Source organism: Pongo pygmaeus, chromosome 4 (assembly GCF_028885625.2).
Source record: "Pongo pygmaeus isolate AG05252 chromosome 4, NHGRI_mPonPyg2-v2.0_pri, whole genome shotgun sequence".
In the NCBI taxonomy this organism is placed as follows: domain Eukaryota; kingdom Metazoa; phylum Chordata; class Mammalia; order Primates; family Hominidae; genus Pongo; species Pongo pygmaeus.
The window spans coordinates 144,310,053-144,334,573 of record NC_072377.2 but is presented as its reverse complement, the minus strand read 5'-3'; the positions used below and the strand labels follow the sequence as shown (position 1 = coordinate 144,334,573).

The 24,521-nt window shown below is 54.4% G+C and overlaps 1 protein-coding gene across 2 annotated transcripts in view; it reads right to left on the bottom strand.

Moving 5' to 3' along the window:
- PSD2 (pleckstrin and Sec7 domain containing 2) overlaps nt 1–24,282 on the bottom strand; it is a 48,755-nt gene extending 24,473 nt beyond the window's left edge. For both annotated transcript variants that reach the window (XM_054488435.2, XM_054488434.2), the window contains exons 1-5: nt 24,110–24,282; nt 10,220–10,640; nt 6,259–6,708; nt 5,646–5,840; nt 2,449–2,529 (exon numbers count right to left, since the gene is read on the bottom strand). In XM_054488435.2, coding sequence (XP_054344410.1) covers nt 2,449–2,529; nt 5,646–5,840; nt 6,259–6,708; nt 10,220–10,590 — 1,097 coding nt within the window. In that variant the 5' untranslated portion in view covers nt 10,591–10,640; nt 24,110–24,282. The remainder of the gene's footprint in view (nt 1–2,448; nt 2,530–5,645; nt 5,841–6,258; nt 6,709–10,219; nt 10,641–24,109) is intronic.
- Between the last annotated feature and the right edge of the window lie 239 nt (nt 24,283–24,521).

The following is a 24,521-nucleotide window of genomic DNA, read 5'->3' as shown; positions in this document are numbered from 1 at the left end:
ACATGCCTCTAGATCAAAGGCCACCAGTACATTGGGGCCAGTGCTTGCTTCCAAAATGTTGCTTTGCAGCCAGTACCTTCTGCGGCTCTCCAGTGCCTGCACAGTTGAGCCTCAGTATTGGGCTGGCATACAAGGCACTCAGTCCAGCACCCACACCTCTGATCATGAGCTGACCCAGCTGAACACCTTCCCAGACCAATCTTCCTCATTCTAGCACAATCTTTACAACTCAGCTCAGGATACAGTAGCCTGCAGCACACCAACACTTCCACTGAAAACAATAAAAAACCATGGTTTTTCTTAAGATATTGGAGAATTGCTGAGGCAACAAAGACCAAAAGGGCCAAGATTCTGGAGAGGAGAAAACTGCGGGAAGGTAGTTTGACCTTCTGCAGCTGCTTTTTCCCTGGGGGCATTGCTGATTATGGGCACAGGCAAGAGGCAGGGCATTGGGTGGCTTCAAGAGGCTGGAGACTTCAGGGACTGTAAACACATGGCCACTTTTCCCTTTGAGATAGTTGCAGAATTTCAGAGATGTAAAAGATATAAAAGGCAGGAGGCTAAAAGGCTAAGCAGAAAACCTCTGAGAAGTAGAGGGATATTTTGTTGAAGAGGGGGCAGTGTTGCTGCACTGAGAAGACAAAACTAGGCTTCTGAGCGAACAAGAGGGTTTGCCCAACTGAACACACAAGGCTCCCCGTAGAAAACTCCGAGGGCCTGGACCCTATTATCAGAGCAAACCCTGAGCCATACCAAACTTCAGTGCAACCTTGATTGGATTAGCACTGCATCCCCACACACCTTCTAACTGCCTAGCAAAGGACAACGTAAACCCTCTCTGGAGGAACATAGAATAATCTAGAACCACTACAATTCTATACGAAGTATACAGCATCCAATTTTTTTTAAGTTACTAAGCATGCAAAGAGACAGGATATATGATGGAAAAGCAAGAGAAAAAAGAGACAATAGAAACAGATACACATGATTCAGATGATAGATACTGGAGTTAGCAGCAAGGGCTTTACAACTAATATGTTCAAAAAAAGAGAGGGAAAGGTGGAGAAAATAATGGAAAAGACGGATAATTCACCCAGATAATTAGAATCTATTTTTTAAATTTTTTAATAAAATGGAAATTCTAGAAATGGAAAATATAACATAAATTCAAAACTCAATAAACGAGTTCAAAACCCATTTATGCCTACGGTTCCATTATTGGAACGCTAAGCATGTGGGAGTTATTTATATCCTACTGCTCAAGGTCATTGCCAAGGTCTGATTTTGCAATTCAGAAAATTGCAACCTCAGGCATAAATGGGTTAATGACATATTAGAAACAGAAAAGGGTAAGTGAAGTGAAGTGAAAACAGGTCAACCGAAAATATCCCAGCAGAAGTAGAGAAAAAAGAATGGAAATTACTTTTTTTGTATGTGGGTTTTATTTGTTTGTTTGTTTCTTTGAGATAGGGTTTCACTCTGTCACCCAGGCTGGAGTGCAGTGGTGTAGTCATGGCTTACTGTAGCCTCAACCTCCCAGGCTCAGGTGATCCTCCAACCTAAGCCTGCTGAGGAACTGGGACTACAGGCCTGCACCACCATGCCTGGCTAATTTTTCTACTTTTGTGTAGAGACTGGGCCTCCCTATGTTGCCCAGGCTGGTCTGGAACTCCTGGCCTCAGGTAATCTTCCAGCCTCAGCCTCCCAAAGTGCTGGGATTACAGGTATGAGCCACTGTGCCTGGCTAGAAATTACATTTTTTTAAAGCGTCAGAGACATGTGGAACACAGTCAAAAGGTCTAACGTGCATGAGTCACCCTATCCCTTAGCTCTGAAATGCATCCATCTCTCCTAGGGCCTGGCCAGTATCTGCCCAGCTGGCCCCTGCCACCAGAGCCTGCTAGATACTACAGGGCTGCACCCATCCATTCTACTCTCCTGCTCCTGGGAATCTGCAATTGGCCCTCCTGAGGTCTACTCCCTAGGTCCAAACACCAATAGAGTTGAGATAAAATCCCATTTTACCATCTCCTCCTTCGATGACTGTGGGGAAGTCTCTTTATCCCTCTGGCCCATAGTTTCGTCATGTGAAAAATAGGAATGATAGTGCCTACCTTACCGGGTACAGAGGATGCAGTAAGCAAGGTGAGTAAAGACCTAGAGCATCTGGCAGGCAGGAAGTGCTCAATACAGGCAAGTCCTGAGCCTCCCTTCCTCTCCTAGAGTCACAACTACATTTCCACCCTCACATCCTAACAGCTACTACAAAGCAGGCACTCGCCTAACTGCTGGGCCGCTGCTATTCCTGTGGCCCCCTCCCCACAGCCTCACCAGGGGGTCAAAAGACTTGCCCAAGGTTGTACAGCAAGTTTATGGTAGAGCTGACATGAGAATCCAGATGTGCAGCCTGTACCACTTGTGGGCACTGCCTGTCCCAGCCCCACTGACCTGAGTGCTCGGTCCAGAGTCAAGCCCGAGAAGTCGAAGAAACTGAGGTACTCCCCGGCCACCAGCCTGCTAAACTCGTTGCTGCCAGGAGAGTATGGGATGTCTGTTAGAAGCAGGGTCCAGCCCAAGGATGACAGAATCACAGGCATTACTTTGGGAGTGGGGCCCAGGGTACCCGGACCCACCCACCCCCCAGACCTGCTCAACCCCTAGGCTGCTGGCCAGTTGGGCCATAACATTCAACCTTGGTCTGGGGGTGTCGGGAAGGCTTCCTGGAGGAGGTGATGTCTCAGTCAACACAGGGAATTATGAGCTAACCAGGCGAAGGGAGTAGGGGTGGGATGATGCAGTGTCCCCAGAGAGGAAACTGCATGGCATGTCCAAGAAGCTACTAGCAGGGCCATGTGGCCAGAACCTAAAGAGCAGGAATGGGGCAGCAAGTAATGAGGCCGGGACCAGGGGAAGGACCAGGACTTGATTCAGAAGGGTTAAAGCAGGGATGGTCCGTCTGTATTTTGGAACGCGCTACCTGCTGAGTGGAGACCCACAGGGGGACTGCCATAGTTGTCCAGATAGAGATAGAAGGGATGGGGAAAAGAGATATTTAGGGGGCAGAATCCACAAGACACGGAGATGGAATGGACATGGGGCATGACCAAGAAGGTGGTGCCCTGCGGGAGATGTCAGACTTCAGGACGAGGCATCCATGTGAGAGTCATCAATCCACAGCTGGTCAGTAACAGCTCAGGGTGAGGCTGAGCCCATGCAACAGGAGAGGGCACAGACAGGCTGGCCGGCCCAGAGCCCCGAATCGGGGTGGGAACCCAGAAGCAAGCCAGCGAAGGAGGCTGAGAAGCAGCAGCCAGAGGTGGGGTGTGTTGTCCTGCAGGCCAACGAAGACAGTATTTCAAGAAGACTGGCATGAGGAATTCTTGTCAAAAACTAGAACAAATTTCCACCTGATTCTAATTAAGCCTGGAGCTCACTGCCCATTTGCAGGACCCATGGGAAATAGAGAAACATGTTAAATAACACCATCAGCATACCACATCCAAACCGTGGAACATTCTTTAGGACAAATGGCTTGGTTTCTTCAACAAATACACGGCACTTAAGAAGGGAGGAGGACTGCTGAACTGCAGAACTGTTGTTGGTTAAAAGAGACTTAACAGACCAATCGGCCAAGTGCAGTGTGTGGACCCTGTTTCAATCTTGATTTCAATAAACCAACATTTTTGAGACAATCAGAGAAAATTAAACACAGACTGAATGTTGGAGAGATTAAGAACTTTTTGTTCATTTTGTTAGAAATTTTAATAGAATAATGATTATGTAAAAAAAGATCCTTATCAGTTGGAGATACATACTAAAGTATTTATAAATCAAATGATAGAGTGTCTGAAATATGCGTTACAATCTTCCAGCACATGAGAAAAAGGCTGTGGGTCATAGATGAAATGAGAATGAAGAAAATAGTAACTTTGAAACTCAGTAATGGGCATATAGAGGTTTGATATTTTTTTCTCTGCTTTCGTGTTTGTTTGAAATTTTCTTTTTTTTTTTTTAATATACGGAGTCTCGCTCTGTTGCCCAGGCTGGAGTGCAGTGGCACGGTCTCGGCTCACTGCAACCTCCGCCTCCCAGGATCAAGCGATTCTCCTGCCTCAGCCTCCCGAGTAGCTGGGATTACAGGCACCCACCACAGCACCCGGCTGATTTTTGTATTTTTATTAGAGATAGGGTTTCCCCATATTGGCCAGGCTGGTCTTGAACTCCTGACCTCAGGTGATCCGCCCGCCTCGGCCTCCCAAAGTGCTGGGATTACGGGCATGAGCCACTGTGCCCGGCCTAAAATTTTCATAATAAAAAGTTTAATTAAAGAAAAAGAAAGAAATGGCTGTCTCGTGGAAGCTGCTGAAGGGGCTAAGGTGAGGCCTGGGGAGCAACCACCAGATTCTAAGACACAAGGCCACCAGTGACCTTGGCACAAGAGGTTTCTGAAGTTGGTGTGGGGAGAGGAAACCAGTGTGAAGGGGCTAAGTGTGGAGAAAGAAAGGGGATAGAGGCCACCCTGGGCAGAAAATCCAAGAATTTTGGCTAGAGGAGGAAGTAGGGTTGAGAAACAATTTTTGTTTTTCAGATGGGAGAGACTTGAGCACGATTAGCTGCTGGAGGGAGTGGTTGAAAAGATGGGAGAGGGCAGGGGCAGGCCACAAAGAAGGCTCCTGAAAGGATGGCGTTAGGTTTGGGGGTCCAGCCCAGCAGAAGAGGTGAGGGCATCTGAGTTGTGATTTCTGGGCTGGAGCGGTTGTCGGGGACCCGGTGCAGGAGCAGCGTGGAGACTGCGGAGGGTGGAGGGAGAAGTGGAGGGAGGGAGAAGAGGAAGGAGAAGAGGAGGATCCAGGACCTGAGCCGCCCTCAGGGCATCCTGAGGCCTAAAGCCTGCATGTCACCTCCCACTCATGGGCAAGGGTCTGGACTCTCTGCCAGCCCTGTGAGCAGTGCTGCAGGGCCAGGCCTGCTCCTGCACAGCTCAGAGCCTTAATGTGGACGTTGGGAGGCAATCCGGATGAAAGGGCCAGGGGCAGGTGGTGGGTGGTCACACTGGTGATCAGATGTGAGCAGGATGTGCCGGCAGACTTCCTCGGTCCTGCAATCCCGCCTGTCCCCTGGTCCCCTTTGGGGCCCTCATCTAGCCAGTTCCCTTTGCACCCAGTCTGAAAGCCAGGGTGTGTGCTTTGGGGGCTTCAGCCCCTTCAGCTGGTCCCAATAGACAGTAGGGCTTAATGAAAGCCAGGAGCCCTTTCCTGAGCTCTGGGTCCCAGAGGTGTCCCCCGAGGCCCGGGTTCTCCTCTCTCCCTGGCCCCATTAGCTGGGCCCAGCTCCTGCTGGCTTCTCTGTCCTCACATCCATCGTGGCCCCATAACCACATCCCACATCCCGCACCCCCAGCCCTGAGGGGCTGCCCGCCACCACCCCTCCCCGAGAGCATCAGCCTCGCCCAAGCAGCCCAGAAAGGAAACAGATTTAGGGCGAGGCCAGGAATGAGGACAGTGGTGGGAGGAGGTGTCCTTGGGGAACTGTTGGGAGTGCCCCCCCAGCACCTGGCACCCCTGAAGAAGGTCACCCACACCCTCTTCAGGCTGAGGAAGACAGGAGGTTTGCCCGGGGTTGGGGGCGGGCGAGCTCACACTCACTTCTTGCCCAGCTGCCGGGCCACATCACAGCGCTGGAAGCCCTCGAGGTGGTAGAGACGGCGTGCCAGCCGACGAGCAGCTTCACTGACCCCCTGGCACCCGTTGGCCAGTGGGTCTGCACTACCAGGCTCCAACCCCTCCGAGCTGCTGAGCTCAGAGTCTGAGTCTGACAGGCCATCCTTCAGGCTGGGGTCACTGCAGATGGAAGGTGGGTGGAGGAGTAGCGTCAGAGGCCCAGGGTCAAAGGCCCCAGAGGAGGCTGGGAGGTTTCCCCAGGCCACTGCAAACCATGTAGGGGCCAGAACAGGGAAAGAAGCTCCACTGCAGCCAGAGGGAATGAAATCAGACTTTCAGAAGAACCTCTCAAGTGAACTCACAGCATAGTTCCCTGACTCCCCTGACTTCTACCGGGGCTGAGAAGTCCTGGAAGAGCAGAATGAAACCTCAGGACACAGGGTGGGAAGTCTGGATGCAGAGGGTGGACCAGGTGACCTTGAAGACGGCATGCTGACTCTGGACACTGAGTCACCCTAACCTGCTTTGCCCCCTCTGGGTCTCAGTTTCCCCATCTGCTCAGTGGTTCTCCCAGCTCCCAGCCTGGGCCCTGCCTCACCTGGCTGAGTTCAGCAACTTGTCCGTGTCCTCCTCATCATCATCCTCGTCCCCCCCTGGGCCCTGGGGGCCATCTTCATGGAATCCATTGGGCATGGCCATGAGAGACAGGCGGCTCAGGACATTCTCGGAGCGGCTGCTGGAGATGGAGCGCCGCAGGGGGCTGCCCAGCTCCCCATCACCACCAGCTGCCCCCATGTCCCCCTCAAACGCCATGTCCCCAATGCCCAACCCAGCCCCTGGCTCAGGACTGTCACGGGCCCGCTGCTGGATGAGGGGTGTGAGGGGGGCCTCGAAGCTGACGCAGCTGTCGCTCTCATCCGTGAGGCTCAGCCCATCTAGGGAGTCCAGGCTGCTGTACTGGGTGCCCCGCAGCAGCTCTGACTCCAGAATCTTCTCAAACGTGGCGCTGAAGCCATCCCGCACATCTGGCTCCCCAGGACCATCCAACCTGTGGGATGCAAGGAGCCAGTCACCATCCTGCCAAGGTGTCCCCCATATAGGTGCTGATGACTGCACTCATCTGTGTCTGGGAGCGCCCTGGGGGCACACCACTCCCCCATCCTATTCACTTATCCCTTCAGCCAATGCTAACTGAGCACAAGGTGCCAGACACCGGGCTGGGTACTGGGAATACTGCAGGGAAAACAGCAGACCTGGGGCCGGGGCCCTCAGCCTCGCCATCTCAAGTAAAGATGCCACCGCAATATGGTGCGCTCTAAGAAGCCCCAGTCCCCTTCCCCTGCCCCACTGCCAGCTATGGGGCTGCCCTAGGCCCTGCCTGGATGGAAACACTCTTATGGCCATGGCACATCCAGTGCCACAGACACCTAACTCCACATACTCACACTCCTGCCCACAGAGACCTAGTGGGCATCAGATATGTGTCTAAATGAATGAATGTAAGGCCTCGTCCCCAAGCCCGGCCTAGAGGGCTGCTTCCTCCAGGCTCCCAAAGCAGTGTGAACATCTTCTTATCACAACCAGTGTCACACTGGGTCATAATTTTACTCTTCCCACAACCCGGGAGGTTCTTAGCTCGGCCAAACACATCCCAGCTGTCAGGTCTAGCCTCATTGCCACCTCCTCAGAGACAGCAGGGGAGGCAGGCCCACAGCACACTGGCCTCCTGCTCCGGGATCTGTTCATTTATTCTTCAGACCTTCCCAGCATGTAAGATTCTGTCTGTTCCCCTGTTTACTGTATGTTCCCCAGCCCCAGAACAAAAGCTTTGCAAAGCCAGGGAGCACCCTGCACATAGCAGGTGCTCGGAACATCTGGCTGAATGATGTGCTGGGTGAATGAACATATGCTTGTCAGCCCCATGGCCCCACCCACGCTTCCCATGCCCTTGCAGGACCCTGTGCTGTCCCCCAAAAGAGGCCTTTGCACTGGCTGTTCCCTCTGCCCAAAGTGTTCTTCCCCAGCTAAAGCCCTCCTTCCATATCCCTTTCTCAGTGAGGACTGCCTGAACCTCCTGATCTAAACCATGACCTGCCTCCAAACACCCCAGCCCCTTTTTTCCTACTTTTTCTTCCCCAAAGCACTTATCTCCTTCCAACATATTACATAAGTATTTATTGTTTTAATATTTATCATCGGTCTACCCACTAGACCGTAAGCTCCATGAGAGCAAGGGGTTTGTATGTTTTGTTCATCTCCAGCACCTGGAAGAGAGCATTGCACATAGATGACCTGAGGAGCCTGGGAAGATTCTTATCCACCAGGGACATGAGCAGGTACACAGGGAAGGAAGGAGAGAGAGACTGAGAGAGTAAGACCATGAGAAGGGGACAAGAAAGAGACAGAGGAAAGGGATACGAGAGGACAACAGAGACAGAAAGTGAGAGAGAGAAAGAAAGAGCTAGACAGCCAGCCAGGTGCGGTGGCTCACGCCTGTAATCCTAGCACTTTGGGAGGCCGAGACAGGTGGATCACGAGGTCAGGAGATCTAGACCATCCTGGCTAACACGGTGAAACCCCGTCTCTACTAAAAATACAAAAATTAGCCAGGCATAGTGGCGGGAGCCTGTAGTCCCAGCTACTCGGGAGGCTGAGGCAGAAGAATACCGTGAACCCGGGAGGTGGAGCTTGCAGTGAGCTGAGATTGTGCCACAGCACTCCAGCCTGGGCAACAGAGCGAGACTCCATCTCAAAAAAAAAAAAGAGCTAGACAGACAAGGATAGAGATGGAAGATAGAGCCAGCAACAGGAAGAGACACAAGGAAAGAACACAGCAGGCTGAGCCCAGCCCATTTCAGATCAACTGAGGCCATGATGTGCAAAGAAGCACTCCCCTCCCTCTGCATCAGCCTCCTCTGAGGCTCTGGCCCTGCCCTACTTTCCCCCAGCCCCTGCTGCCTAGCAGAGACTGAGTTGTATTTGGAGGACTGGGAAGTGCCCCTTCCCCTCGAACATCTCCTTGGCCCCCCAGTGCCTAAGATTCTGTCCCAGTGTGCTTCCTGGAGAAGGCACTCCCACTCCAGCCCCAGCAGGACCTGAGACTGCAGCCTCATTAGGCTCTCTCTTGCCAAGGAACAAAGTGGGGAGGGGGACAGAAATCTAAAAGGCACAGAATGCCTGGCAGGGGCTGGGGTAGAAGTTTCCTCTACTGACCTCTGGAAGGAAAGGAGAGGAAAGAAGTTTCGTTGCCCTGGCCACCAGGGCAAATACCCAAACTCAGCCCAGTAAAGACACCTCTGCCAGGCCTATGCTGGGCACTAGAGACATCCAAACAAGACAGAGCCCTGCCTGCGGGGAGCTCTCAGCCCAGGGTCAGAACCACCAATGGACCCCCCATCTCCCACCCCCTCATGCAACTGAGCAAGCCTGAGGGGTGGCCCTGATGAGAGCTTGAAGACCATCAGTCCAATCTCCAAGCCTCCAACTGCCCCCAGCCTCACCATCCCAAGTAAAGATGCCACCTCAATACGGTGTGCTCTAAGAAGCCCCAGTCCCCTGCCCCTGCCCCCCTGCCAGCTATGGGGCTGCCCTAGGCCCTGGCTGAATGGAAACACTCTTATGGCCATGGCACACCCAGTGCCACAGACACCTAACCCCACATACTCACACTCCTGCCCACGGAGACCTAGAGACACTTATCCCTACATAACACGTACATGTGCCCAAATGTGCAGCCACAAATGCCCAGGTCAGGGGTACCAACATCCCCTGCCCACAGCCACCAACCCCGTGCATACCAACACGTTCACACATCCCTATGCACACACGACGTGCAGGGTAGGCACACACTCATGCCCCCACGCACACTCACACACTACCCATACACTGCCCTTTCAGGCCGGAGTCTGCAGCTATACACTCTAAGACTTCTAAATGCTTTCTTTTCTCAGTCCACCCTGGTGCCTTCTAGACATTTCTCTGTCCCTTCCCTGCCCTGCTTGTCCAATACACCCCCAAAACTCCAGGTCTCTCCATTGCCTGCTGAGGACAATAAAAATTGGGCTATAACTCCAGTAAGCAGGACTGAAGTGAGATCCCTGGTAGAACTTCCTGACGATTACTGCAGGTGAGAGTAGCTGAGAGGGATTAAAGCCTAAAGCCTGCTTTCCTGGAGTCAGTTGAAGGATTTGGGAGAGTCTCATTTCCAGGAAGCAGAGGAATGAACCAGATTAATTTTCACATTGGGCATTTTAAAAGGACTTGGAAATTGAATGCCCAGCCTGGGATGGAGGGAGGGCAGCACCCCCTGCCCCCTGCAACCCACATAGAAGCAACTCAAGATGGCACAACTTTCAGCCCCCCAATCTGCTGACCTTTGAATTCTCCATCATGGCTCTGTCCTTTCCAAAACACCCAGAATCTGGGCAAAAGAGGGATATGAAATCCCCATTTTATGTATGAGAAAAACAAGAACCAGAGAAACTAAGTGGCTAAGCCCAGGCCACACAACAACAGAACAGCCAAATGTGGTGAGCTCCCATCCCAAGACATCCACTCACCCCAGCTGAGGGTCCTCAGCATCTGGGCAGAGGCTCCTGGAAGCATCGTCCCCCTCTGCCAGCACGCCAGCCCTCCAGGACCTGGACTCTGTTGAATCTTCCAGAATGTTCAAGTCTGGCCCCAGGGCTAGGCCATTGGTGAGAGAGAGGCCAAGGCTGAGGCCATGGAAGGCCACGTCTGGGTCCTTCGTGGGTTCCTCAGTGTCCACTGGGGTGCCCCTTCGCTCGTGCCCTGGGCTGCAGAGGCTGCTGTTCAGGCCCTCACTGGCCATCCCATTCTGGACCCCTGGCTCCTCTTCAGGCTCTGGGCTGGGGTCACGGGTGGCATCGCCTTCCTCAGGCACTGCAGATAAGAGCTTGTCCTCCTCCATGGCAGCCACTGCTTCCGCCTGTCCTGGCTGCTCCTGGGACTCCTTTAGACCTGGCAGCGGGTGGGGAGAGGAAGAACTGGTCAGACAGGGCTGGGGCTGGGGGGTGCCTAAAGTCTAGCAGAACCAGTAGCAGAGCAGCCTGCCTGAGAGTGGGAGATGGCCAAGATGATCTCCTCGGGGCCCTTCCAGCTGGAGTGTGGGTTCGGGCCATGGTGCCCTCACTGCCTGCCCAAACAGCCACCTCACCTCACCCTTGACCCTGGCCAGCCCACTATGCCCCAGTCCCTGACCTTCCTGTTACCTCTTGTGTCTCTGCTATGCCCGCCAGAGTTCACCAAAGCCCTCTGAGGAAGATCCAGGTGGGGAGGAAGCGGAGAAGGGTCCAGCAGGGCCCCCTCCCATTCCCGCTGGTGAGTGATGTTGACAAACCACAGGCTGACAGCAGCCGGTCCCCTAGCCTCTTCCCGCGTTCTTACCCTGGCTCCAGGAGCCAAAGATGAGCGAACCTTACCTTTGTGGTTAATGGAGAGAACTAGGCTGGGAGGCTATCTTCAAGGAGGAGTTAAGAGAAGAGGCAAGGAAGTCAACAGACGCAGCCTAATTGGAGCAGGGCCCACCCCAGAAGCCAAAGTGAAGCCTGGAGACAGACAGGGATAGCCCAGCGTGGGGCGCTGTCCAGGGTGCTGGGTGGGCGGTGCCACCCGGGAGCCTCTGAGAGAGCCCGGGCTGCCTCCACCACACACAGCGCCCAGAGCCCCAGCTGTCTGGGAGGAAGCAGGAGGCCTGGGGTTCCCCTCCACTCCCAGGCCCCCATCAGAGCTCACCCAGCTGCGAGGAGGGACTCATGAGGAGGCCGCCAAGGGGCACTCTGGGGAGAGCACTGGAAGGGGAGTCAGGCCCTGCTCTGCCCAACTCCCTGCATGACCTCGTGTGAATCCAGGTCAGGCCTCCTCACTGGCCTGCCCAGGCCAGCCCCACTCCCCTCTGGGTCTGTTTCTCTTCTGTAAAATGAGGAGACCCATTTACCCGTCATCTTCACCGCCACTGTTTCAAATGGGTTGGGACCAGCCCACATTTCCCAGAGGCTTCCTGTCCAACCTAATCCCAGATGTAGAGGGCAGATGTGATGTGTAACAGGCTGTGTTCTGGCTCTCCCCTCCTCCCCTGTCTGCCCCTGGCCCCACCTAGGCTAGGCTAACCCCCTCCCCAAGTGGCCTCTGCCAGTGAGGACACAGATCAGCCCCTCCAAATGCCCTGGAGAGAAGCAGGAATCTGGGCCATTTCTCCCAGTTCTTGCTGGGCCACTTCCTTCCTCCCCTTGTTGGGCCTTGGCTACCACTCTGCTCTGGAGAGGAATGCTGGGGGTTCAAGAGAGGCTGCAGGAGAGGGACTGGCCAGCCTTCTGGGCTACAGCAGATTGAGCTGCAGGGGCAACAACAGGGATATAAGTGAGGCTCAAACTTCCTATACTTGCCTGGTCATAAACACCACCTGAGGGACTTGGTACAATGCAGATTACCAGGCCCTACCCCAGACCTCCCGAACCAGAAGCTACAGGGAAGGGGTATGCTCCTCTGTGATTCTTATAATGAGGCAAGTGTGGGAACACTGGGGTAGGCTCCAGAAGAAAAGTCCCACTTAGAGAACAAGAGCCTGGGGAGGGAGGTGGGTCCACTTCTCAGGAATTCTGGGCCCTTGAGGGAAGCTCAACCACCACAGTCCAGTTAAGATTATTTAACCTGGGTTTTCAAATATGGAGTGGAAAAGAGGAGGGTAGAACAGCAGACCTGGGACCCCACGCATTTACACTGACCCTCACCTCCTAGAATTTTGATGACTGCATAAGGGAGATTTTTACTTTAAAAAAAAAAGCCCACAGACTTAAACATCTGAAGAGCCAGGCTCTAAAATATCTGGGCCCTGATCCTAGGACGTCGGGGACCTCTAGAGGTTGAGCACTGAGTGAGAAATTCTTTCTGGTCTGCCCTAAATCCCTGCTGCTGTAGTTGCTATTTCAATCGGTTCCCTCTGGTTGTATACTCAGAGGAGGAGAAACAAGAAGTCACTTTCTCAACTGAGACTCCTGAGTGGGGGGAGGGGGGCATTTAGAAAGGAAAAAGAAGTGGGGGCTTTTGGCCTGCTGCCTGAGTTCCAGTCCTCTGACCTGCTTTCTAGCCCAGGGGCCTGGATGAGCATTGGCTCTGGGGCACAGGGTTTCAACTCGATTTCACCAGGATGACTCAAGCTCCCCTACACATACCTAGAGGCTGAGCCCACCATCTTGAGTCAGGGCTCTGCCTAAGCCTCTGTGAAACCTGAGGTTTAAGAGTATCAGCAGCTTCACTTGATGCTCAGCCTACACCAGCACCAAAGCTAGAATTTTGGACAGATTGAGGACCTCTTGGGAGACCCCTCCACCCCACCCCCAACTTCCAGCAGCTGCCTCAGGCTAGCTCCAGCCCTACCTGCCCTGCTATGTCCTCCTTTAGCTGGGAGCGGGATGGAGGTCCTGCCAACACCAGGCACTGGGCCATGTCCTTTGTTTCTGGGGGTGGGCAGACAAGGGGCAGCATTGAGTTCTACTCTGGGCGGGGGGCCCAGAGTCCCTGCCTGGGCTGCAGACCAGCTGAGCCCAGAAGTAGCTGAGCCAGAAACCCCTCTCTTACTGAGCCCAAGCGAGGGCTGCATAAAGGGGAGGCTTTAGGGTAGAGGTGTAAAACGATGCCCCACATGCTCACTCTGAACCACTATGTGTCTTGGGACTCATCATTGCTCCCTCTTGCCTTTGTGAGCCCATCTACAGAGTGGGAGCATCACCTCTGTTCTCCCCCAGGGCCAGTGGGAAACTTAACGTCATGAACGCTGAGGGAGCTAAGGTCCAAGGAAGGGCAAACTCCCTACAAGGTTAAGGATGAAAGGCAGCTGTGCGCCACTCTCTACCGCCATATTTGACAAATGAGGAAGGCTGAGGCACAGAACCTAGAAAGGCTTTGCCTGAGGTCCCACAGCGTAGCTGTCTCTAGAACCCAGGAGTAGCCTCCCTCTGCAGCTAGATGGGCTGAAGACACAGAATGAGCCCCCAGTTTCCCAGGACCCCCGCCAAGCTCTCCCAGGAGATCAAGGGCCCAAATTCTCAACCAAGAGAGCTGGCCCAAAGCAGTGGCCCTTCCCACCTCCAGCCCTGCTGGCAAGAGCAGGGGAGCGGGTGCAGCTGGGCCACTGGGCACCCATCCCAAGGAGACGCCTGCAAATGACAGGCTGGCATTGGCCAAGATCCCCCGCAGCCTCTCTTGGCCTGATCCAAGCTCCTCTCCAGGCAGGGTCTCCCAATAGCCTCAGCCCTTGGAATGACCTTGGGTTCGGCAGCCTCTTTTCAGGACCAGCTGAGGTAGGTCCCATAATGATAGTGGAACCCTGGGTCAGCCAACTGCCAGGGCTGAATGCAGAGTCAAGCACTTCCTGGGTCTCAGCTCTCCTGAGCAACTCTGTCCCCCTCTCCACTCTCCCTGTGGCAGCTGGAGGGAGTTGCAAAAACACAAACCTCCCTCCTTCCTCATAATCCTCTAACCATCTCCCTTAGATTAGAATCCAGTCTCCCCAGCATGGCCTGAAAAGGTCCTGCAGGAGCTGGTGCTGCTGCCCTCTACCCCGTGTCCCCATGCTCTCCCACATCAGCCACAGTGGCCTTCTTTCCGCTCCCTGCGTTCACTCCCACCTCAGGGCCTTTGCACCAGCTATACCCTTGGCCTAGAATGCTCTTTCCCTAGATCTTTAAAAGAGCCTCTTCTGCCACTCAGGGCTCAACTCCGACACTGCCTCTCTGACCCCTGGCACTGCATCATGGAGTGATGGAGCACCATAGCACTCAGTAGAACTGAAGCTCCCTTTTCTATGTGTTTACTGATTCCCTGCCCATCTCTGTACTAGGATGTAAGTTCAGTGAGGGTGGGGACTATGTCATGTTCATGGCTGTGTCCCCAGAGTCCAGTGCAATGCTTGGCACACAGTAGGCCTTTAAAAGTATTTGTTAGATGAATAACATGGATTATCATCATGCCTATTTGTGGCAGAGGCTGAGAGTGATTGAGGAACTGCTCAGAGTCACAAAGCTGGAAAGCAGCAAGGCTGAGATTCTGATGGAATGCTAGATTGTCAAAGAAATAATCTTACAGTCACTTTTATGGTGGGATCCAAGCCAGGGACCGTAGGAAACCCAAGGACAGGGCTAGAGGTGGGGGCCCACCAGGGAGGGCTCCAGGGGCCAGCATGCTCTATAAGACACAGGGGCAAGTGCACGGGTGCAGGACCTGAAAGCAGACATACAATACAGGCATGGGTAGGCACATGCACACATGCACACATGCCCAGACACACACATGTGTGCACACACGTGCACACATGCACACATATGCACACACATGCACACACACTCATGCACACACAGAGACACACACATGCACACATGCACACATACAGACACACACATGCACGCACACACACATGCACACAGGCAGACACATGCACACACACGTTCACACACATGCACACATGCACACACATGCACACAGACACACACGCACACATACACATGCACAGAGGGAACTGGGCAGCCGCTCATGAGGCAATCCTCCTAATTTGCCTGGTAAGGTGGACAAGGCACCGGCAGGCCTAGGGGCAAGGTTAAGGGCAGCGAGATCTACATCATCCGGCATCCAGGGTCAAAACCATCCTGGGTATGCAGAAGGGACAGGGATCAGAGAAAATTGTTCTGGAATGTCAGTGTGGTGGCAAGGCTGAGACCACAGCTGACCCAGGCAAGCAAATCTAAGAGCACCAGGACCCTCACGTTTTGCTTCCAGTGGGCTAGGGGAAGTTGGGCACAAAAAAACCCCTCTCTGGCCTCATGTCCCCACGTGCACCATCGATACCTAACCAGTTCCAAGTCCTGGACCTCTTTGTGCACTTGATGGAAGATCCCGCCTCGGAAATCTCACAAATGTGTGCAACATTTAGAGTATATCTGGAAAGGCTCAAAGCCCCCTATCCATCCTTGATTCCATACCCTAACCTGGACAATCTCCAAGGACCTGCCATCCAACATTGGATACTTGGAGAGAGTTCCATGAGGGTTACTTGGCAAAGAAATCTTTCTTGGACCTATTCTCTGCCCCCTGGAAACCCACCCTGAACACCCCCACTGGCTCACTACTCTTCCCCAAAATCCCTACCCAAAATTCCCTAGATCACCCAGATTTTAACACAAACACATGTGAACACACATGAACACACAAGACACACACAGACACTTAAAAGAGATGATCAATGCAAACATGTGGCATGTAGAGAGTGTCAAAACAGACCCTGAACAGCTATGCCCACACCGCCATGGGGCCTAGGATGGCCAGGCCTGGAGTGCTCCAGAGCTCCACAGGACCTGCTAGGCCACTGGCACCATGGGCAGTAGGGTGCTGCTGGGAAGCCCTCGGTTGGGCCCCCCTCACCATGCTCGCTTGTAGCCTCTGCCAACCAAGGGACCTGGAGTTAAGGATCTTCCCACCTCCAAGAGCTCCAGGCCCCCTCCCTAAGCCCAGGCCAGCCTCCTCCACATCCCAACTGCCCAGGGAGATGCCCAGGATAATTTGGAAGGGACACCCACTCAGGAGCCTCGGGAACTTCCCGTATTCCACATCCCAAAGTGACCCTAAACCCTCTTAACCCACTTGGTCTTCCCAGCTTGGACCGCCTTGTGCTGCAAGGGCCTCAGACTGGGACAGTTCGGGAAAATGGGTCAGTGCCCCTACCTGTGTGCTCAGAAAGACCTGGTTCCAAATCCAAGCTCTGCTACCCACGATCTGTGTGACTTCAGGAAAACTGCCTACCTCTCTGAGCTCAGTGTCCTCCTCCATAAATGGGGGGTGCCAACAGCATTTGTCCTCTCAAGGCACCTGTGAGGACTAAAGGAGATGGCATGTGTTCAGTGCTCAAGGGAGGGCTGCTGCCTCCCAAAACCTTCTGGGGGCTGCAAGGAACCAAGCTGGCTACCCCCAGGGGTGCCATGCCCAGGACAGCAGCACACAGCACAGGCCATTCAGCTGGCACCCAGTGGATATGCGTCCTTGGCAGCTGTCAGAGCAAGTTCTGAGGCAGGAGCTTCAGAAGCCCTGCTAGAGGGTAGAGGCAAATGAAAGACTCCCATGGGGCCAGGAGGGGGGCCAGAGAGGGCACCCCCTCCCTTTCCCAAGGCAGCTGACGTCCCTACTGTCCTGTCCTCCCAATATCCTCACCCAAGGCCAGGTTCATTCCTATCTTTCCATCTCAGGGCACGCAAGTGTAGGGCAAGGGCCAAGAACCTACGCCCCCTTTAAAGATGCCCATCCCTTTCAGGTAATGCCCGTTTGGAGTGATAACCAGCCCCCACCTGCTTTCCTTCTCTCAGTGTGGCCACCAGGGAACCAGCCCTTGCCTTGGGCTCATGTTCTCATGGTCAGGCAGGCAGAAGTCCCCGGGGCTGCATGCACATTTGCATCTTATCCTGCATGTACTCTGCTGGGATTCTCAGGGGCCCTTGGGGCTCGCTCCACAAAGGTCATTCCTAGACATCTCCCAGATTGCTTCTCTCCCCAACCCCCCAGCCAATTGGCACCCTCATTTGCTTAGCATTTGCATACATCTGCATGCTGGTTGAAGAGCCCTTAACACTAATGAAATCCACAAAGTCTGCTGTCAAATTTCAAATCATGTTTACAGCTGGTGACTCTATGCCCAACTGACTTCCCTACGGGGTGAACCCTCAGTTATCAGGAACCACAAAGGACTAAGCTGTCTTGGTCAAGAGAGTTCACAGCCAGACTAACCACTGGGCCACCTTCCTCCAACTTCGGAGGGCACTGGACTCACACTGCTTCAACCCACAGGCTAATGGAGCCCACAGGCTAACATGAGCCTGTGGGTTCAGAGTTGAATCCTGAGAGCTACAATGGACTGACCAAGTGCAAATCCTCCCAACCAGCCCAGCCTCAGATACACCTGGGCAGAGGCAGACCTGAGAGAGCTCCACCTCTGAGCAGCTCCCCACAGTCTGCTTCAACAGCCAAGAGACAGAAACCAAGAAGCTTCCTCCTCCCTTCTCCCTGCCCAGTTTTCACATACCCCAAACCCTCTAGGTCCTCACATTCTCTGTCCAGGCCCCCCAACTCCTCTCCTTCTCTGCCTCCCCAACTGTGGCCTTCCTCCCCACCCCCTCCCCAATCTCTGTGTTATATAGCTTCTCTTCATCTCTCTCCAGCCAAGTCCTCCCTTCTTCTCCCTCCTCTTCCCTGTCTAGTCTTGTCTCCTCTTTAGGACTTCAGCTCAGGGTCTGCAGGTTGTGGTCTCCTTGATGAAAATACAACAGCATGTGGTGTGAAGTAAGCGGGTATGAAAGGGGTTGTGGTGGGCCATTTCACTGTCACCTCCTCTCTTGCCCATGGCCCACTGAAGGGAAGTCAGGCACTCTAAAGCCTCACCCATCCATGTGCTGTACATGGGGCAGGAGAGAGAGAGGGGACCCAAGAATGACGCCAACATTTGTGCCCTGAACAACTAGAAGGATGGAGTTGCCACTCAAGAAGAGAAACTGGGTGGAGCAGCTTTGGGGAGGAAGATCAGGGCACACTGAGGGGGGTTGTCTGGCAGACAGGAAAGTTGAGATGCTGTGTAGGCTACTGGAGTTGGGGGAGAGGTTGAGACTTGGGATTTAAATTTGGGGGCTGGCAGTACATAGGTTATACTTAAAGCCACAAGACTGGATGGGATCTGTATGGAGGAGTGGAGATGGGGGAGAGAGCCTGTGCAGGGCAAGTGCTGGGGCACCCTGATATCAAGAGGTGGGAGGGGGAGAAGAGGAACCAGCAAAGGAGGCTGAGAAGGAGCAACCCACAAGGTAGGAGGAAAACAGAAGAACGGGTGTCCTGGAAGCCAAGGAAGGTACGTCAAGGAAGAGGAAGACTGGATGTGTCAAATGCTGCCAATAAGACTGAGAATTGACCACTGGGTGCAGCGACAGGAACGTTACTGATGACCTTGAGAGGAGAGGTCGGCGGAGTGGAGCCCCATAAGAGTGGAGTCAAGAGAGAGCGGGAGGAGAGGATGTGGAGACAATGAGTCTAGACAACCCTTCCAGAAGTTTCTCTGCTAAGAGAAGGAGAGAGATGCAGCGGAAGCTGGCTGGAGAAGACAAGAGACCGTTTTTGTTTTTGTTTTTGTTTTTGTTTTTGAGATGGAGTCTCTGTCGTCCAGGCTGGAGTACAGTGGCGCAGTCGTCTCAGCTCACTGCAACCTCTGCCTCCTAGGTTCAAGCAATTCTCCTGCCTCAGCCTCCCGAGTACCTGGGAGTACAGGTGCCCACCACCATGCCCGGCTAATTTTTGTATTTTTAGTGGAGACGGAATTTCATCATGTTGGCCAGGCTGGTCTTGAACTCCTGACCTCAGGTGATCTGCCTATCTCAGCCTCCCAAAGTGATGAGATTACAGGCGTGAGCCACCATGCCCAGCCAGAACCATTTTTAAGATAAAAGAAATAACAGCAAGATATCTGTTGATGGGATGCTCTAGCACAGAGGAGGACCCAATGATGCAGGCGGGGGCCCTGCTGGAGCGATGTTCTCAAGCAGACACAAGGGGCCAGGATCTCTGCACAAGTGGAGGGGTGGCCTTAACCAGGAGCAGGAACTCTTCACCCACAGAGACAGAAGAAAGCAGAGCAGTGAGTGCAGATGCTGGCAGACGGTGAGTGTGGTGCTGGGAGCCTCAGGACGCTCTGACTGCTTATATTTTCTCAGATTATCTGCTGAAAGGAAGGGTGGGAGAGGCCAGAGGGTAAGAGTAAAAGAGCAAGTGAGGGCTGGGCGCAGGGGCTTATGCCCCTAATCCCAGCACTTTGGGAAGCCAAGGAGGGCAGCTGAGGAGGGCGGATCACTTGAGGTCAGGAATTCAAGACCAGCTCTGGCAACACAGTGAGATCCCACCTCTACACACACACACAAAGAGAAAGTGTGAAAGAATCACCTAGCATGCGGGAGAGGCGACAACCTCAGAACCTGTGCTGTGCCTGGTGGACTGCATTAAGGACCCACCTGAAGTTCAGAGTTCACGGGCTTGGGCTGAAAGTGAGAACAGTCAGGGCAGTTGTTTTGCTCAGCCCCATTCAGCTGCATGTGCAGGAGTGGGGTAGGCCAGGCATTGGATTTAACCAGGGTTGGGGTTTTGCCAAGCAAGTGTGAAGAAGCAAAATGATGTAAGGGAACTGGGGTCTGCAAGTTAGTGGCAGGATTATCCTGGCTTCCACAGGGGCAGCTGCCATCTGAGCTGGCCTAGCCCTGCTCAGGCCCCTCCCCTGCTGGTGCCTGAAGCCCACCATCCATCCCCTGCAGTGGGCTATGTGTGGCTCTTCTTTCTGCCCGCATCTCAAAACGAGCTTCTGCAAGGGGGCCACAGTTGGGGCCACCAAATGAGCTTCCCACACACCATTCCTCTGGCCTGGAAAACACCTCAGACCTCATACACTCAAAACCTCCATCTCCCTTCCCAAGCCACTGCATGAGCTCATCTTTCCCACTCTCCCTATCTCTAGTCAGACACAAGGGCCTGTCCGTTCTGCTTCCTAAATCTCTTCCAGCTCCATCCCCTTCTCTGATCCCCCCCCAGCAACATCCTCCCAGCAGGGCCACCAAACCACACAACTCCACTCCCTCTATATGCCACAAGCAGCAGCCCCAATCCTGTCCCCCCTGTCTTGTGCTGGGCGCTGCCACAGCCTCCTGGCTGGTGTCTTTCCCACGTGCTGGCCCAGTCAGCCCCACTCCATCCTCCTCAGAGTGCCTTTCCAACACTGCAAACTGCCTCATCATCCCCTCTTCAAAACCCTTCAGTGGTTTTGAAGTGCCCTTGGGGAAAAGGCCAACCCCTCAGCCCACATTCCAGGCTAGCTGTGGCCTGGGCCTCCCTTCCTGCCTGGCCCTCCACGCCCTCTCCCCTTGCTGTGCCTCCCACTACTTTCTCTGGGCCTCCCCTCTCCCCCACCAACAACACCTGTCTGAGTTGTGGCTCCCCCACCCCCAGTCCTGAGGTTTTGAGCTCCCTGAAAGTTTCTGTCTGCTTCTCTATTCTCCAGCATCTGGTCTGATGTAGGGGTTCAGTCAGATTTGCTGACCTGGTGCGCAGATTACCAGGTATATGAAGCTTCTGGAGGTAGGGAACGGGAGGAACAGAATTGAAATACAGGGACCCCTGAGCCAAGTGACCTAACTTACCGCCACCTACTACAGGACAAACTAATAACAGGTGCCTCCCGATATCATGCACTGAGAAGGACATGACATCATCTATGGGATATTCTTGCCCCAAAATGGTTAACTTGACTCTAATCACAAGCAAGAAAGAAGACAAATCCAGGATGTGAGATGTAACACAAGCCTTCAAAATTGACAATGTCATAAAAAAATTTTCAAAAAAGCCAGGGATTCATCCAGATTGAAACACTAAAGAGCCATAATAACTAAATGCAATGTATGTTCCATGATCAAATTTAAAAAAAAAAACAGCTATAAAGGACCTTACTGAGACAACTAGAGAAATTTAAATATGGACTACATGTTAGGTTAAACTGGATGATTACTAAACTTCTTGGGTATGATAACAATATATTATTTTTGTAGAAAAATGTCCCTGTCTCAGGAAATTCATGCTGAAGTATTTAGAAGTGAAGTGTTATAATGTTGGCAACTTACTTTCAAAAGGTTGAGAGAGAGAGAGAGAGAAACAAATGTGGCAAAATGTTAACAATTGGCAAATCTAGGTCTCTAGGTGAAGGGTATGTAGGTGGGTGTTCACCGTACTATCAGCTTTGACAAGATAAAAAGTAAGGTGGGAGAAGGAAGGGAGTGGAGGGAGACGTTCCAAAGAGGGGAGCTCAGGGGTTGGAATTTTGGGGCAGGAGTCAGAGAAGAAGACATTCCTTCCCCAGGGCAGTCCACAAACCTGAGCACGTAGAGCTGTGGGCCAGCCCACAGGCCAGCCCAGGCCAGGCAGGCACAGCGCTGAAGTGGCTTACCACCTGAAAAGGGGGCCAGACCCTGAGGAAACAGACTCACCTGTGGGCAAACTGGCTTAGAGGGACAAGGAAAACAAGCTGGCCCCAGGGAGACCGGGGCAAGAACATGGGCCCCTCCCCCTCCATTGAGCTGTGGCAAGGAGCCAGGTCTGGCCCCAAGCCCACCCAACTCCCCCAAACACCCCTCAAGGGGCGACAGCCTAAGTGTATCCTCCTGTTTGGAGAGCCAGTCTAAATACGGAGCCTCAGACATAAGATGCCGCTCAAAACAGATTTTCCTGGAAAAGACCATCTGGCAAAGGAGGTCTAGAGCATCGTCTGTTGTGAGAGGCAGTGTTGATCTCCTGCAAGCCAACGTCCGGAATGGGAATGCCTTGATCCCACCTCCCTAGGAAACTCCAGCTTAGTGCTTGTTTTTCCCAAGGTCACCCTCTTGCCCAGATGGAGAGGCACTCTATCCCACCTCCCACCTCTCTCCTAAGTTGTGCCTCCAGGGAAGAAGAGGAGAGGATGGGGACACAGGTCTGAGTATCAGACAGTCTGGCCAAGTACAAATCCTCACTCTGCCACTTACTAACCAGGTGACTTTGAACAAGCCACTCTACCACAAAATGGGAATAAGGATAGTGCCTCTCTCTAAAGACTGTTATGAGGGTACTTAGCACATATGCTCCATATGTGGAAGCTGGGTGAGATAATACCCCCCAGCCACTCTCTCTCTCTCAGTCCTGTCTAGAGCAAGAAGTCATTCTTTCCAGCTCTCTTTGCTCTCTCCCTTCAGGGAAGACCCTGGGAGGCACTATTGGTCAGGTCTGCTTGTGGAGCGTGCACCCCATAGTTGTCAGGCCAGGACAAGCTGCAGGAGGGAGGCCTCTGAGGGCATCCCTGGGCTGCAGGGTGCAATTCACCCAAGCATTGAGACTTCAACCTTGCAAGAGGCACCAGTGAGGGAGGACTTCCAAGGACAACCCAGTCATCCTCCTTTAGCTGGGCCATATCCACCTACTCACCCCACTGCGTGGGAATCTTTTGGGGGTTCTGGCCAAACCCTAGGGACCTGCTATGTTTCCACCAGGACCAAACTTTGCAGTAGCACCACTCAAAAGCCCCTGCTTCCCAGCATATATTGGGGAAAGGGGCTGCTGGTAGCACCACTCAAAAGCCCCTGCTTCCCAGCATATATTGGGGAAAGGGGCTGCTGGGAGGACAGCAGGCACATTTTACTGATTCGGAGATCCCAGGCCCCAGAACTTGTAGCTTCCCTGGGAGACAGGTTCCTAAACTCCTGGGGAGAGGGTGGAAGAATGAGAGAATGACTACATCTGCCCTGGGCCACGGTTTGGGTTTGGAGGCAGTCCCAGCCCAGTGAACGCCCCCACCCCAACCACCGTTAAGCAGCTCCTGTTGTAGGACCTAGAAAAAGGAACTGGGGAACCCAGGAAAGTCCAGACCCAGGCTGCCCACCTGCCCTGGCCAAACCCTGAGCCCTCTCCCTGATCCCATCAAGCTCAGCCTGGCTTATCCCCAGGCTGCCAGGAGTCTTAGGCCCTCTTCCATTGTGACTGCTGCTTCTGCTCCCTGTTCTCTTCCTGGACCCCCCAAGATGGCCCCAAGACAAAGGGGTGGGCTTGAGACAGTGGCCCCCTGGGCCTATGCAAAAACAATGCCCCCAGTGATCATTCCAGGGAGTCCCTGCATCCTCTAGGAACAGCTGAATACCTCCTCCGAGGAGGGGGCCGGCTGGGCTGGGTTGCCCCCAGTCTGGACTCCCTCTGCACCCAGCCCCAGCAGCCCGCTCCTGGGACCCCTCCCTCCCGCTGCCGCCTCGGCCATTATGTGCCTCCTCAGCCCTGCCTGCCACGCCCCCGTGCGAGCCCCCGCTCTAGCTGCAGAGCCGGGGAGGCCTGGCTGCCAAGCAGGGCTGTCAAAGTTGGGAAACTGGAAACAGAAATAAATCCTCAAAGCTGCAGCCTCGTGAAGGTGGCTGCCAGCAGGCCCCGGTACCCAACGCCCCGATCCCTGGCCACCAGGCTGCCACTGGCACCCCCCACGCACACGCGTACCCCCAGATTATACAAAAGCGGGGAGAGGGTAGCGGGTGGTGGAGCCGGGAGACAATCGGGCCGGCAGCCCCCACCCTCTCTCAGGCTGGGCTCGGGCTTTCCCGCGACGCCCCCTCTCCCCAGCCCAGACCCGGCCAGCCCGGGCTTCCTCTCTCGGCCCCATCTCCATGACAACCGTATCCTTCGGATGCTCCAGACGCCGCGGAATTGATCTGGAAATGTAGCTTTGTTAGCGGACCCGGGTGGGCACCGAGGGCGAGGGCGGCGCCCCCAACCCCGCACGCGGCCCCCTCCCCGGCCGCTCCCGCCCCGGCCTGGCCGCCAGCGGGGAGGGGTGGGTCCCGGAGCCCCGCGGCCCCACTCACCGCTGCTGGTCCCCGCCGCGGGTCCGGCCTCTCACGGCGGGGCCATCGGAGGCCGCCAGGCTGCCCGTCCCGCCCCGCCGCCGCCGGTCGGAGCTGCCCGCGCCCGCCCGCGTCCCTTCAGGTGCCTGAGCCGCGATGTGGAGAGGCTGAGCGAGGGGGACGGACGGCAGGAGGGAGGGAGCGGAGCCGTGAGCTGGAGGAGGAGGAGGAGGGAGGAGCGCGAAGGGCCGGGAAGGGCGGGGGCACTGCGGGCGCGCGAGTAGCGGGCGCGGAGCCGGGAGGGAAGGGCGGCCCCCAGCCCTGTCCGCCCGCCACGCAGCGCTCGCCCCGGGACCCCGAGCGTGCAGGGGAGGGCGCGGCCCGCCCTGTCCCCCTCTGCCCCGCGCGGGCCCTTTAAGAAAGGGGGGGAGGG